Source organism: Passer montanus, unplaced genomic scaffold (genome assembly GCF_014805655.1).
Source record: "Passer montanus isolate IOZ18808 unplaced genomic scaffold, ASM1480565v1 scaffold59, whole genome shotgun sequence".
NCBI classification, from domain to species: domain Eukaryota; kingdom Metazoa; phylum Chordata; class Aves; order Passeriformes; family Passeridae; genus Passer; species Passer montanus.
The window spans coordinates 93,900-109,787 of record NW_024370926.1 but is presented as its reverse complement, the minus strand read 5'-3'; the positions used below and the strand labels follow the sequence as shown (position 1 = coordinate 109,787).

The window sequence follows — 15,888 nt, the reverse complement described above, 5'->3', positions numbered from 1 at the left end:
CCTGCAAGATAAAGTTGTCTTTAAAGACACTGGAAGCAAGTAGAAACAATGACCATGTGTCTAGAAAGAAAACAGTTTGTTTTTCCTATCAGTGAAGCTTATTTTTCTTCAGTTCTGCCTATCCCAGAAAAGGAGAAAGTTTTCACCAGAAGGAAAAAAAAACCCCCACAAGAAAAAAAACCCCACAAAACCAACAAAGACCCAAATTAAACAACAGCAATAACAAAACAATACACAAGAACAGCTAACAAGGAAAAACTCTTATTCCCACAGCCCACCAGAAAAAAAAAATCCCAACCAAACAAAGAACAACAGCTTTGAAAATAGTTTATAAACATTAAAAGAACCCTTTACCCAGTGCTAATTTCATCCTATTGACCCAGGGAGATTTAGCATCTACTCTGATCAGTATAAAATGCTAACTTGGGCAGAAAGACCCACCACAGTTAGAAAGCAGTTGAAGAACAGCAGGAGAGTCAAAGGCAGCAGAAGTTTTTAGCAGACAGGAATCTGAAAGCCACAGTAAGGAGTTTGGAGAACTGCAGAGAACCCACTACGCTTCCCACAATGACCCCAGCTTTGCCCAGGCATACCCTGGGTTCCCTGCTCCTAGTTGCACATGGTTGTTTCCAAAGAACAGCTTTGATTGTCTTCCAGCCCTCCCAGACAATCCCCATGGCCACAGTTTAAACTGCCTCACAATTTGTGATGCAAAGATCAAAGACACGATCTGTATATCTATGCATTTTTTATTCACAGGCAGACAACATGAGGCTTTGCTTTTTCAGCTGAGTGAGACCAAGCACTCGTCCTGCAGGGCTGGTCTCCCGGGGCCCGGGCGGTCACTTGCTGCTGGTGTACTTGGTGACGGCCTTGGTGCCCTCGGAGACGGCGTGCCTGGCCAGCTCCCCGGGCAGCAGCAGGCGCACGGCCGCCTGCACCTCGCGGCTGCTCAGCGTGGCGCGGCGCCCGTAGCGCGCCAGGCGCGAGGCCTCCGCCGCCAGCCGCTCCAGCATGTCGTTCACAAAGGAGTTCATGATGCTCATGGCCTTGGAGGAGATGGCGAGGTCGGGGTGCACCTGCCGGGTGGGAACCGACACGGCTCGAACTCACACACCCAGCACCCCGAGAGGGGGGAGCTCCGGTGCCCAGCCCAGACAGGGCACCCCAACTCCAGAAGCACCCGGAGCTGCCACCCTGAGGGTTTCAAATCATGGGCCACTTTAAACTCAGGATAGGCTCCCATAATGCTGCAGGAGTTTTGGGATTGCCCTGGCAGAAGGCTCCTCACAATCCCCATGAAAAACATGGCTGTGAGGGATGGAAATACTCCCATCTCCAAGTCCTATTTATGGGCTCATGCTGACAACAGTGGCCTAGAAAATTCATGGCCACTTCCAAAAATGTTCTCATCTCCCCATCAAAAATCACCAGACATCTACTCACAAGGCCAGAAGCAGATATTTCTACTGTACTGACTTGCATGAAATTACTTCTTCAGGCAGAGCTAAGCACCAGAGCTCATTCCCTCTGGGAAACACTTTCTGCTCTGGATCCACCTCTACTACCCCTAGAATCCACCCCCTCAACTTCTAAGCTCCAGCTGGGGCTCTACTCTAGCTGCACTTACACTGTTTTTTCTTTCCCCATCTCTCCAGAAAGCCAGATTTTTTTCTTCCTTGCTCTTTATGATGCTAACATATAACAAGCAGAAGTTACTTTATGTACAAAGCAATTTCTTACAGAAAAGAAACATTTACTCACCTGCTTCAGTACTTTGTAAATATAGACTGAAAAGGCTTCCTTTCTCTTCAGCTTCCTCTTAGATCTTTTTTCCCCAGAAGCAGCAGCATGACCAAGTTTCCTCAAAGGTTCTGGGCTCATCTTAACCTCCAACAGAACAGCCAGCAGCTGCTGTGGGGCTGGTTATATAGCACAGGCAGCAGGGCCCAACCTGCCTCAGTTGCAGCCCCCAAGAAGCAGGAAAAGTGCACACCTGTGGCTGATAAATCACTTTGCACTAAATGAAAAGCACCTGGCCTGAGAGGAGCTTAGAAGCGACAGATTCAGCTAAACTTTCAGACCTGAGAAATTTGAGTGTAACCGGGGCAAAGAGTGGCAAGAGTAGAAACATCTGATTTACAGGGAACAGAATTACCAGAGAAGAGCCAGTCCCAGGTCCAAAAGAAGTTTGGTGAAAGGAGGGATCTGGCTTTGGTGCAAGGCTGTGAATTGGAGTACTCAAGGTACTCCAGAATCAAATGGAATCACATCTGCTTTATGGAACAGGTAATGCCATCAGGGGAAGCCCAGTAACTGCAGGGAGCATTGGTCCAGGGATGAAATAATGGCACTGTAAACATCCTACCAGCCGAATTTCCCCTGCCACCTAGCCTGCTCTTGGGATGCCACCTACTGCCACAACAGGGCCTGGAATGTCAGCAGGGAGGCAGTGGAGGGCTGACACCCCAAGTGTGGATTTGACTTGTCTTGGAAACCAATTATTACACTAATGATGGTAAATGTGACACAGGATTTAGGCTTAGCCAGGAAAAACATGCAGCAGCACAGCACAGACATGAACAAAACAGAGTTTTCTGTACTTTGGAGAGAAAAGAAAGCCTTTCAGCAGACACCACTACAGATATTTCATAAAAGGGGTGATGCCAGTATGCTTGTATGGTGGGGAAACACACCTTGTTTGGTGGGGGTCTCGGTGCTGACATGTGGAATCTCCTGCTCAGGTGCACACCATTCTGGCACATCCTGAGCAAATCACATCTCCCAAAGAATGAGCTTGGGAGGCCTGCTCATCATCAGTCAGTGATTCTGCTACTGCTTGTGTTTCACTGAATTGCTTTATTCTCAGCCTGTCCTCATGGGGAGGCACCTGACCACCCTCCCCAGTGCAAATAACAGTCACAGTGACAAGGGGGCAGTGCCACAGCGAGGTTCTTGCTCCCAGAAACTGAAACATTAGTGATCAGGCAGTACAGGCTGCAATGGTCGTGTCAGTGTGTTTGTGAAGGAGAATGGGCTTGTGAGGATATGTGGCAGTGGGATCCTCCTGAAACAGGAGTGACTGATGCTGGCAGTGAGGAGCAGGGGACATCACCACTCGTGCTTTGTAAGGGGCCCTGTGCTGTCAGGGGCAGTACAGGGCTCCCCCTTGGAGGGACATTCCACCCTCCTTCTAATGGGAGCTGTGTTTCCTTGGTCTCAGGTCACAGCACGCAGGGAGGGACTTTGTGCTGAAGGAGCTGGGGGCTGCTGTATCCCTCCCCAGCTACCCCCCTGTTTGTGACACACAGCATTACACTGTGATAAACACACAGCTGTCTTTTCTGAGAAAACCCATCTAGCTGGAGGGGAGCCCTTTGGTGGAGGAGCAGCAACTGGTCACTCAGCAGCAGGCACAGGCAGTCTTTACACACCAAGGGTGGAGGCTCATCCACGGAGCAGCAGAGTCAGCTTTGGACCCTCAGGTTTGGAGAATTACCATCTGCTTCCCTGCACTGCATGTGCTAGAGGCTGTACACGCTGCTGTGCTGGGCCTGCCTCATCCTGCTGCTGGTTTTGTGGGGTATGGATCGACTTGCAGCACACACACAAGGGAATCCCACAAGCCTGCACCTGCCACATCTGGCTGTTAGAGCCAACCTTTCTTTTGGATAACAGACAAGTCTGACTGTGCAGGCGCTGGGTCACTTTTACTGAAATTACCATCCTAGCACCTGAGGAGCAATTCTTGCAATTTATCGATAGTTTTGCTTTTCTGCAAAACCAGAAAATTCTCAGCTGAAACAGCTTGAAGTGGCACTGCCTCATCTTGTTGCTGTCTCTGAGATCAGTGCTCCAGGACATCTGTCTGCCACAGCTGCTTCAGCACAGCCCAACAGTCACCACAGAACAAACTGAGGTTAAATCAAGGCTGTTAAAGCACATTTATGGATTCCATTTTACAACTCCTGGCCTACCATGACCTCTAGTGCAGCTACAGCAGCTTTTGCTTCAAACATGTGTCTGTGGACCTCGTTTATACGTCAGAGACATCTCTGCATTTGGGAAGTTCCTCTCTCTTTGCAGCAGAAGATAGGTGACTGCTCTTCCTGGCTCCATGAGCTACAACAATGCTCAGCCTGTCATGCTGGCTGTCATCCCAGCATCCCCAGGCCATTCTCAGGATTTACCACTCCCAAAGAACTCAGTGTAAGACTGTATCCCCCATGTATTACCTACATGAAATGTAGTGAAAAGATTTGTTGCCAAATCTTTGGTAAGGAAAAGGATAGGACAAATGGCTCTAGCTCCAGTAAGGACTCTGACCTCACCATTCTCAGAGCTACTTCACAACCATTGCCAACACATCAACACTTCCTACAACCTAGAGAGCAGAACAAACAGACCTGCATTAATCTATTATTGTTTAACTTGTGACCCATCAGTCTTTTGAGTAGTCACTTCCCTTTGAGTTTTCACACCCTTGCTCTACCTGATAACTTCCAAGTCCTCCACTGTGAGACATTCATCCAGGTGACATTTACTGCCATCTAGACCTTTCTGCAGAACTAACCTGGAAGCACTTATACTAACTGGCATTATTTTCCCAGAAAATTTATTATTTTTCTCCTCTCAGGTCATTGCTAGAACCAATAAAAACCTGAAGGGTCCTATTTAATCTACTGGAAGCAGCTTGCATTGTGACATTTGTCCTGTGGATGACACTCGGTGCTTCCACAGCAGCAGTCACAACTTGGATGGGCCCTTTGGGAAAGAAAAATAAGGGAAGACTCTGCTCAAAAAGTTAAAGCCAGTCAGTTGGCACCAAAGAATGCTCTGCATGGGAGCACAACTCCTTTGTTTGTCCTTTCATTCACCCAGGCATTTGTACTGCCAGATGGGCTGCTGGGCTACACGAGCCTCTCCTGTGACCAGGGCTGTCACTCTCATGTGTCAGAAGTAATTAAAACGATGACTCACAATCAAAAAAAGCTATTAGGTTCAATTTGCTACTTATCTTTCTCTTTAGTACCCTTTATTCCAGTACTAAATTAAAAATGTGTTTTATTCAAGCTTCTGTGGCTCGGGGTGAGGTTTAAACACCAACTTTTTCAAGAATCTGTTATTGAGAAAAAAAATAACAACCAAACTTCAGTTGATTAGTCTTTAGTTAAACCTGCAAGGAACAAGGAATTCAGAGTCCAAAATTCTGACATTATTGAGTCTTATTATTAGACAATTCAAGGTGAAGCAAAAGGCCACACCTGAGCCACTTTGTAAGAACACACAGATCCATGTTCTAACAATGATCTTCAGATCACTTTCAAGTTGTGTCTGTCACTGTCTATGACCCAGGCATCAGTGGCCTGTTCTGTGACTCACTGGAAATGCAGTGTTCAGTCTGGCTGAGCCGAGGTGTCCCAGGTGAGGACCCTGCTCAGTGCCTCCACAGCTCAGTACTCACCACTGCACATCTCATCTCTCAAGCTCCAGCCACAGCTTTTTACCACTCCCAAAGAACTCAGTGTAAGACTGTATCCCCCATGTATTACCTACATGAAATGTAGTGAAAAGATTTGTTGCCAAATCTTTGGTAAGGAAAAGGATAGGACAAATGGCTCTAGCTCCAGTAAGGACTCTGACCTCACCATTCTCAGAGCTACTTCACAACCATTGCCAACACATCAACACTTCCTACAACCTAGAGAGCAGAACAAACAGACCTGCATTAATCTATTATTGTTTAACTTGTGACCCATCAGTCTTTTGAGTAGTCACTTCCCTTTGAGTTTTCACACCCTTGCTCTACCTAATAACTTCCAAGTCCACTGTGAGACATTCATCCAGGTGACATTTACTGCCATCTAGACCTTTCTGCAGAACTAACCTGGAAGCACTTATACTAACTGGCATTATTTTCCCAGAAAATTTATTATTTTTCTCCTCTCAGGTCATTGCTAGAACCAATAAAAACCTGAAGGGTCCTATTTAATCTACTGGAAGCAGCTTGCATTGTGACATTTGTCCTGTGGATGACACTCGGTGCTTCCACAGCAGCAGTCACAACTTGGATGGGCCCTTTGGGAAAGAAAAATAAGGGAAGACTCTGCTCAAAAAGTTAAAGCCAGTCAGTTGGCACCAAAGAATGCTCTGCATGGGAGCACAACTCCTTTGTTTGTCCTTTCATTCACCCAGGCATTTGTACTGCCAGATGGGCTGCTGGGCTACACGAGCCTCTCCTGTGACCAGGGCTGTCACTCTCATGTGTCAGAAGTAATTAAAACGATGACTCACAATCAAAAAAAGCTATTAGGTTCAATTTGCTACTTATCTTTCTCTTTAGTACCCTTTATTCCAGTACTAAATTAAAAATGTGTTTTATTCAAGCTTCTGTGGCTCGGGATGAGGTTTGAACACCAACTTTTTCAAGAATCTGTTATTGAGAAAAAAAATAACAACCAAACTTCAGTTGATTAGTCTTTAGTTAAACCTGCAAGGAACAAGGAATTCAGAGTCCAAAATTCTGACATTATTGAGTCTTATTATTAGACAATTCAAGGTGAAGCAAAAGGCCACACCTGAGCCACTTTGTAAGAACACACAGATCCATGTTCTAACAATGATCTTCAGATCACTTTCAAGTTGTGTCTGTCACTCTCTGACACAGGCATCAGTGGCCTGTTCTGTGACTCACTGGAAATGCAGTGTTCAGTCTGGCTGAGCCGAGGTGTCCCAGGTGAGGACCCTGCTCAGTGCCTCCACAGCTCAGTACTCACCACTGCACATCTCATCTCTCAAGCTCCAGCCACAGCTTTGCTTGTACTGAAGAACTGATCTCACTCAAAGCTCAGGACTTGCTGACTCACCCCAGCACAACCCAACTACCATGGCTCACAAAACAAGACAAGATTGTTTTTTCTCTCTTTATTGACTGACGGATTCTCAGGCAGATCTGTTAATTACACTGTTAAATAATAGTTAAAAACAAACCAAGGCCAGAGGAGTTTGAAGTGAAGTATCTAAACTGAAGCAGAAATTGGGAAGGAAAAGGCAGGAAAAGCTGGGCTGGGGTCTCCACTTGTGTATCACTGCAGCTTGGACACCCCGATGGCCACTGTTGTGACCCCAGGCCAACAGATTCCAAGGCCTGGCTCAGATGGGACGTTGTCTAAATAAGGAAACAGTTGCCCAAATGTAGCCAGATCAGAAGAGAACAGCTCTGTCCAGACATAGAGGCGCAAGGCAAGTCGAGGGGAAGCAGTATTGCAGCAATCCTAGAACACAGCCAGAGGGAGCAGCAGCTCTGCTCCGCCGAGTCGCGCGGCCACCGCCAGCCCCGGGGAGAGCACGGGCTGGGGCTCCTCAGCTCACACGTTGTGGGTCCGTTTGGTGAGCTGCGGGTCCTCATCCACCAGCTTCGACTTGAGATGCTCCTTGTAGGCAAGGATGTCCCCTTGCCACTTGGTGATTGTCTGCTTCTCACAGACCCAGATCTCCTGTGCGACCTGAGAGCAAACACACGACGAGGAGGAGGAGGGGGAGGAGGAGAGAGGTTTGCAGTACCAATTTTTACAATCTTACCAAAATTACAGTCAACTAAAACTACTCTCTGATGTCTGGCAGAAAAGTTTGATAACTTTCACATTTAGACTACCAAAGAGAAGTATCTATACAGAAACATCTTCCCTCGAGTTTCCTGCATAATTTGTACAAGATTTTAGAACTGAAAGTCCCATGCCCCTCTACATTTCTGGTTTTGTTCATGGACTAAGATAAAAAGCCATTCTTGCTAAATTGGTAATTGAAACAAAAGTAGTTCTTCACCTGAACTACTTGGATCTATCACAGTGAGAAATAAAATCATACCTGAACTTGCAGCCAAAGCCATAGTGAAGAGATCAGCACTTCACACACTTCACATTTGTGGTGGTTTTTATTTTATTTTAAGTACCTAATGTTTTCCTGGGCTAGTTCAGCAATTGTTTAACATGAACACAGTAAGGGAATGGTGATTTTTTTTCACTCACCCATCTTTCTGGGATGAGTAAGATCCATTCAGTTGAAAACACCTTGTTTTAATGACTAAAATGTTAGAAAGCTGCTCTGACAAAACTCACAACTGTCCTTACCTGTTGGATGAGTCTGAAGTCATGGCTGACAAGCATCATTCCTCCCTCGAACTCATTGATAGCATCTGCCAGTGCATCTATGGTTTCTATGTCCAGGTGGTTGGTGGGCTCGTCCAGGAAGAGCATGTGAGGGTTCTGCCAGGCCAGCCAGGCAAAGCACACACGGCACTTCTGCCCATCAGAGAGGTTCCTGATGGGGCTCACCTGCACAACAGACACACGGCTTGCAGCTCTGCAGTGACCTGACAGCCTGCCACCCTGACCCAAACCACTTGGGTCTACCTTGGCCTCCCAGTAGCTCCATGACACAAGAAGACAAATGTTCAGTTAGCCTTATACCTACACTAGCCTTCTCCCACCCAGGCAAGAAGGGAATTCCAGGGGTTTCTGAAGGACTGTACACAGCAAGGCCCAGCTTGTGCCAAAGGTGTATGTTTGGTCTGACTGGTATTCACTAACACAGCAAACTACTCTCAACTTCTGCAGTAACAAATGGGCAAAACCAATGTAAAAATCAATGCTGAACATGTGCAGCCATATGTAGCCATATGGACAACTGTCACACAAGGACGTGTCATGTACAGGAGCGTGTCATGCTGGGACTTAGAGCACCATAGGTGAGCCCACTCTCTTGTCTGAACCAAGTGGACCCTACAAACAACTGAGAATTTTCTAGCACTTCTGGTATTCATCTCAGAAATAAGAGAGGAGCAAAATAGTTCAAATTATAATTAAAACATGCTCAGGTCTAGCACTATACCAGAACTTGCTTTCTTTCCACCCAGAGTCTGAGGGAGTCACCCCTTCCAACCCACACACTGCTGTGATCCAAAGGAAGTTCCCATGAGCTGTGATTTATTTTTTTCTCCAACTTCAAAGGCAGAGACAGAAAAAGCATTTTGATGCTGTGATGTGGCATGCTGCATACTGTATCACACTGTCAGGTATCAGCAGAGTAACAGAAAACACAGAACCTCTACTCCCCTAATGAAAAAAAAAAGCAAACCCCAACAGCTCATACTCACCTGCTGCTTCCCTGTCAAACCATATCTGCCAATGATTTTCCTCATCTCCTCCTTCTCCTTGATCTCTGGGTAGCATTTCAGCATATACTCCAGTGGTGAGAGGTCTAAGTCCAACTGCTCTTGCAAGTGCTGGCAGAGAAGAAAAGTCAGCTTCAGGCTGTGCAGGCCAACCACTTAATGGCCCTAAGCACTACCCCCCCTGCACACCTCGGGTACCAGGTGAGCAGCAGAACACATGAGCCAATAATCCCACCTGCAGGATAGCCTCTGTGCCAAACTACTAGGGAATAATTTCCATTTCAGGAACAGGAGTGCTGCATCAGAAGGCTTTTCACCACCAAACACAAGGCAACCAGCTCTGTCATAGCAGGTGTGAGACTGAACAGGAAGGACCAAAGCCAGTCTCTTTGCATGGTAAGAACATGAGCTGGAGCCCATTCCATGGAACAGTTCCTTCCCCCATCTCCAGACACAGAAAGGCAGCACTGGGAGAAGCCTTAGAAGCACAACTAGAGGGGCAAGGTTCCTCATTCCTGACAGTTTTTTCCTCAGCATTCCCTGTCCTTTGGGGCTGCTGTAGAGAGTACCTGGTGGTATCTACCGATCTTCACATGCGAGTGCTTGCGAATCATCCCATCTGTGGGCAGCAGCTAGAAGGGGAAGACAAAATTATTTCAGCAGGAAATCTCTCCTCTTGTAGTATGCCAGAAATACAGAATCCAGCCATCTCCAGTCTGGCACAGGGGAGACAGTCTGAACAGGTAATATGAGAGAAAAAGCCCTATGTTTCAACAAGACCCCATGACTTCTAAGGCCTGACCAGGGTGTTCTGGCAAACATGTGCACTTTGTTGAAGACTATCCCAAAAGTAAAGGCCCAGAGCAGGGTAGACAATGCATGAAGCAAACCTCTCCTGTGAGCAGTTTCAACAGTGTTGACTTTCCAGCTCCATTGGGTCCAACAAGAGCTACACGAGTATCCAGGTCAATCCCAAACTCCAGGTTATTATAGATCCATGGCTGTGAATCACAAAAACCACAAAACATTATGCCTTTTCAGCACTCTCCAGAACCTCCCCGCTGCACCTGTAATGCTCTGTCCCCAGCATTAGCAGTACCAAGAACTTTGCTCCACTAGTCATACACTGCAGCCCCTCAGGAAGCTCAGCCAAAAGTCTCCCACTGCCAAACAAGGCAGGAATACAAGTGATCCCTGTATGCATACTCCCATACTCACCCCATCCTTGGTGTATCTGAAGCTGACATTCTGCACCATGATGACGGGAGGGGGAATTTTCCCACAGGGCGGAAAGTAGAAGGATAAAGTCTGTTAACACAGAATATCCACCTGTGAGACACACAGATCACGGGACAGCCCACTCATTCCAGTATAACCATGCCTCACTACCAACATCAGCTGCACACCAAGTCCCCAGATTGTGACTTTTTCTAAGTCCTTCTTGCAACTCACTCAGATTTATTCTGATGAGCTGCTTGCAAGTTCATCTGCTGGCCAACAAATCCCTATTTCTTTCCCTTTGAAACAAATGTCAGTTTGCACTCTTAACACAAGTAAAAGCTGCACTGAGCATCCTCTCCTATCTCCTATGAGCCCTAGGCATTCCTTTCTGATTTCTATATTTGCAAAACAGCCTTATTGATAAGACAACTACATTTCCCTCCCCCAGAAATTTTCTCCTTCTCATTGTTCAACACTACTCCCTGCTGAGTACAGGGATATTTGGCATCAAGGAAGGGTATTTTGTTCTTGCTACCAGCTCTGTCAGCCATTCCTGCTATCTGCTGAAGACCCTTCTACTCCTCTAGTCCATGTTTCAGATCCTGATCTCAAGATGCAATCCCATGTCTGATCCTACCTTATCATTCACAACTCTCTCTGTCAAGCCAGAAGCCATCATTTTTTGAAGGGTCTTCTCCTTGCTCTGAGCTTGCCTGGCCAGCTTCGCGCTACCATGGCCAAATCGTGCAATGTAATTCTGCAAAAAGAGTTAGCCAAAAGGCACAGTGATGAGGTTGACGAGGGGCAGGGATGCCCACTAAAAGGGTAGGAGGGTGCTCATGCAGCTAGGCAGGTACCTTCATATGAGCGATCTGATCTTGCTCCCAGTGGAATCGCTTCATTTGATTTTCTTCTAATTCTAAGCGAGTCTTTACATACTGATCATAATTTCCCTGGAAAGAGAGCATGGAACATCAGATGTGTCCAGAGAACAGGCCCTGTTTCTGCTCTGGTTACACGGGGCTGTGCTTACTCACCGTGTAGTACTTAAGTTTGCGGTTGTGCATGTGGATGATGTTGGTGCAGACGCCATTCAGGAAGTCCTGGGAGTGGGATATCAGCACAAGAATCCGCTTGAACCTGTGGCACCACATAAGTTATTAGAGACTAAATGAGGAAAAGAAATCCTGTTTGCTGGCCCTGATGGTGACAAAGGCTTTATATGCATGCTCTGGGAAATCAGCAGTGAAGCAGCTACAACCAGCTTCAGTGAGTAACTCCTGCCAACAGTTTTCACTGTAGTAAAACACCCTGCACCATTACATAGTCTTTGCCTGTTACCACAAAAACTCCAGACCTGGTTGCCTTTGAGGCAAGTGACTTGTGTCACTGATGCAGCTGGCTCCACTGGCCTCACGTTTCTAAGAAGTTTCAACCTTTGCTGCTTACTTTCCCCTCAGTACAGACCCCCATCCATAAGCACACTGCATCTGGCTATGCTCCAAATCCGTACAATGAGGGGTTAAAGCCTCACCAAATGAGGTTCGAAGTTCTTTTCTAAAGCACCTCACTTCTAAAGCAAGGACACAAAAGGTTCAACTGATTGAGCTGATGGGAAAACCTCTGCAAAGGCAAAGCCCTTCTCACAATATAGCTCTTTTAATGCACACCCCATAACCTGAGCTTCCTAACTGTTCATAAGCTTTTTGCCTTACACCTTAATATTTTACCTTTGTTATGAAAACCACGCACCTCACACACTAGCAAAAGATGAAACCAACACTCAGATAACTAGCTCTGTGAAAAGAGAAATGGTGGGGAGGAAGATGAGCCGAGACTCAGGTCTAGAATGCTCACACTACTAGTACAGTACTTAATGCTGGTACACAGGCTGCCAAGGCCTGCTCCTGGCTTTCAAGGAACCACCTTTAACCTGGGAGTACAAACCAGCATTTCTCATTTCTTCAGTGCCAGGGAGACAGGGAGTTGAACTGAATTCTTTGCCCTTGCATCAAAGAATCTCACATAGCAGCAAGCAGGTGTCACTGGTACTGTGACACAGTTATGCACCCACAAGAACTAGACAGTTACTCCTGCAGAACTTGCTTACGTGCTGACAAGATGTTCATGCTCACATGCTGACAAGGAGAAAAGCACAACCCACAGAAGCAGCAAACTCCTCCATGCTTACGTTTTCAGCTCTTCCTCCAACCACACACAGGCATCCAGGTCAAGGTGGTTTGTGGGCTCATCGAGCAGCAGCATGAAAGGCCGAATGAAGAGTGCCCTGCAAGGACCGGGGAGATGACAGCACAGGGTAAGTGTAGGTAACCCAGAGCCTCTCAGCCTGCTCGGAGTTCTTACAACTGTCTGTGACTCTGCAGTCACGAGCAGGCACGCATTCTCACAGGAGGCAGGCGGCACCATTCCACTCACCTGGCAAGAGCCACCCTCATTCTCCAGCCACCACTGAAGTCCTTCAGCTTCTTCCTCTGCATGGCTGGCGTGAACCCCAAGCCGTGAAGGATACGTGAGGCTCGTGCTTCTGCCTTGTCAGCATCCAGCTCCTCCAGGCGTTCATATAACTCCAGGAGTTTCTCACATTCCGCTGAAAGAGAGCCTGCTGGTCAGCACCTCTGCCCACAAAGGACTCTCAGCTGCACTGCTGCACAGCTGGCAAACCTCACAGTCCCTCTGCTTTACTCCTCCCCTCCCCTCCAAGCCTGAGACACTTCTTAAGATGCTACATGGAATAATTCATCCAAAGAAGTGTCATCTCTGCCCTTAGTACAGGGCAACTGGGGAAAATGGGTACCACAACATGTGAAAACTTCCTCAAGGAGCCCCAATTTTTTTGGTAGGGAAGGAAAGGGAGGAAATGTCCCTTGGGACTCTGAGAAGCTTTACCGTCTTCATGAGCTAAACGCTCTGCTTCTCGCTCCAGCATGGCCCTCTCTGTATCCACCTCCATCACACACTGCAGAGGGGTCTTGTCACTGGGAGGCATCTCTCGGGTCAGGTGATAGATGTCAATGTGCTCTGGGATGGGCACTTCTCGCTTCCCAATAGCTGACAAAAGCATGGATTTCCCTGTGTGCAGATAATCACAATTAACTGCTGGATGCAGTGAGATACATCACAGTGAAACAGATGAGATACACTCAGACAACACTGTGATTCCTTCCCTTTCCAACCTCAGAAAATCCTGGGGAATTTTTTTCCCAAGAGGCCAGAAGAACTGGTGTCACAGCAGAGCCCACTGCCTCATTAGGACAGGCTGCCCTCCTAACTCAGGCTCACCACCCCAAAGACAGGACTGAGACATGAAGAAACTTTTTGGAAACCACTGCATTTCAGCCCTTGCCCAGATTTGGGAAACTTTATCTCTATTGTAGTTTCTGCTGTCTACCCAGGTCTGTCAGCTGGTATCAGGATCCCAGATTCCAAAGACTTCTAACATAGAGGAAAGTAATGCACTCACCCCTAAACAACCTGGGTTTTCCTGACACTTAAACCAGATGGTCACTCTTAGTAGCACCTCTCTAATCACACCAATATTCTACAACTCTCAATGTAGCATCACTTTCTCCAGAGACTGTACAGTTGTTTTCCCAGTCAGGCCAAACCACACGTTTTCTACTCCTCCCTACAGTACAAGTTCTCTGACCAACACCATCAGCATTGGGTTTACTGGCTCTACTAAGCTAATCAGGCACACAGGAAACAGGCAGATTAACAGATCCCAGACAACTCACCCAGCTCTCCACAGAAACAAGATCAAAAGCACAGTCCAAATCTAGAATGCAATCTCAGATTTCTATCAGCAATCCTAGTAATTCCCCTCCTGGGGAGAGATATGGGAGAACAGAAACTGCTGGATTGCAGCCATATCTGCCAAACAGCCCTCCTTCTGGTTTCCAGCACTTCCCACCTGCCCCTGGCCAGCTTCTCAGCAGAGACACCTTTACTGAGCTCAGGGAGGCACGTTGCTTCCCCTCAGCTTACCAATCCCATTGAGTCCAATCAGGCCATAGCGTCTCCCAGAGTTCAGCTCCAGTTTGGTGTCACTCAGCAGCTCCTGGCCATGAAAGGTCAGTGAGAGGTTGATGATATGCACATCAGTGCTGTTGGGGTGGGAGGCCAGCACTCCTGTCACAGCTCGGGCAGCAGCTTTCTTTAACTCAAAATCCTCCAGCTCCTTTGTAAGAGCATCCACCTCTGTATGTGGAGAAGGTAAAAAGTGTTACTGATTTGCAAACACAAGGGAAGCCATAAGCCCCTGCACCAAAAAGCCCAGGACCACAAAAACAACTCCCATTTCTATGGAAGAGTTGAGGAGACCAGGATGCAATGACACTCAGGTTTTCAGCTTAGCAGGAGGATATATATGGTCTAGTAGGAACTTCCACCAGCTAAATATCTAAATGTCATCTAAACAGAACAGGACCATCAGAACTAAGTGAGCAGCCACAACAGTGAGCCATTTTCTGAATGTGATGGGACTAACCCCTACTTGCAGGTAAGACTAGACTACAAATAGAGCACACAAAGTATTGCCTGCAAGTGTAAGAAAATGCTTAGCCAGAAAATGAATTGACTAGAAAATAAACAAAGGGAAAGCTGAGAACAGAGAAGCAGCAGCAGCAGCATTGAAACAGTCCCTACTAATTTTCTGAGAAGCTACAATGCCCATCTGCATGTTCCCTCTTCCTTTCCTCCTACGGTACAAGAAAATAATAGAATCACAGAATCCTAAAATGGTTTGGGTTACATCTTCCAGAGCATGTAATTCCAAACCTGCTGCCATGGGTAGGGACACCTTTCACTAGAGCAGGTTGCTCCAAGCCCCGTCCAAACCTGGCCTTGGACACTTCTATGAACGGGGCAGGCACAGCTTCTCTGGGCTGCCTGTGCCAGAGACTCACTGCCGTCCTTCCTGTCATGCTGACCTTCTGTCACAGGCCAATTTCACTCCTCAGTGAGATGCTGCCCTTTGAAGCAGCCAATAGCACTGGGGATCCTGGCAGGCAGACCTGATTTCTGATTGTGCCAGTGCAGAATGACACCCTGGTTGTCAGCATGCAGCACTCCTGGCAAAATCAATCACTCACTCTGCAAAATCACTACTTACAAACACCATGGCAAATGTGCCTTAGCCGAGGAGCAAAAAATATCACTGGCACTGATACAGGACCCCTTTGGGCAATGCCACAGAGCAGTGACAACAAAGAGTTAAACAGGTGAGCAAAAACGGGTAAGGTAGTGTTACCCCAATGCACGAATAGCTCAGCAAGAAATATGCCGGTATTGACCCACATAGAAACACGTGATCTCCTGAGCCGGAAGGGACCCACAAGGACCACGGAGCCCAAGCCGCGGCCCTGCACAGACCCCCCAGCCGCGCCGCGGCCCTGCACAGACCCCCCAGCCGCGCCGCCCCGTGCCCGAGAGCGCTGCGCACAGGCTCCGCGCTCCGGCGGGGCCGGGGGAGGCCC

The 15,888-nt window shown here is 47.5% G+C and overlaps 2 protein-coding genes across 2 annotated transcripts in view; both read right to left on the bottom strand.

The window, feature by feature from the left end:
• Positions 1-671: 671 nt before the first annotated feature.
• Positions 672-1,913, bottom strand: LOC120510567 (late histone H2B.L4). The gene is made up of 2 exons (XM_039726497.1): positions 1,765-1,913; positions 672-1,079 (listed from the first exon to the last, which is right to left on the bottom strand). Exons 1-2 carry the CDS (start codon positions 1,882-1,884, stop codon positions 843-845), a joined length of 357 nt encoding a protein of 118 aa, XP_039582431.1. The 5' UTR covers positions 1,885-1,913; the 3' UTR covers positions 672-842.
• A 5,000-nt stretch (positions 1,914-6,913) lies between these two features.
• ABCF2 (ATP binding cassette subfamily F member 2) overlaps positions 6,914-15,888 on the bottom strand; it is a 10,623-nt gene continuing 1,648 nt past the window's right edge. The window contains exons 2-14 of the mRNA XM_039726480.1: positions 14,399-14,611; positions 13,301-13,483; positions 12,830-13,001; positions 12,585-12,680; positions 11,431-11,533; positions 11,251-11,346; positions 11,031-11,150; positions 10,391-10,480; positions 10,063-10,173; positions 9,742-9,804; positions 9,155-9,283; positions 8,130-8,333; positions 6,914-7,505 (exon numbers count right to left, since the gene is read on the bottom strand). Of these exons, the coding sequence (XP_039582414.1) occupies positions 7,368-7,505; positions 8,130-8,333; positions 9,155-9,283; positions 9,742-9,804; positions 10,063-10,173; positions 10,391-10,480; positions 11,031-11,150; positions 11,251-11,346; positions 11,431-11,533; positions 12,585-12,680; positions 12,830-13,001; positions 13,301-13,483; positions 14,399-14,611 (1,718 nt within the window). The 3' untranslated portion in view covers positions 6,914-7,367. The remainder of the gene's footprint in view (positions 7,506-8,129; positions 8,334-9,154; positions 9,284-9,741; positions 9,805-10,062; positions 10,174-10,390; positions 10,481-11,030; positions 11,151-11,250; positions 11,347-11,430; positions 11,534-12,584; positions 12,681-12,829; positions 13,002-13,300; positions 13,484-14,398; positions 14,612-15,888) is intronic.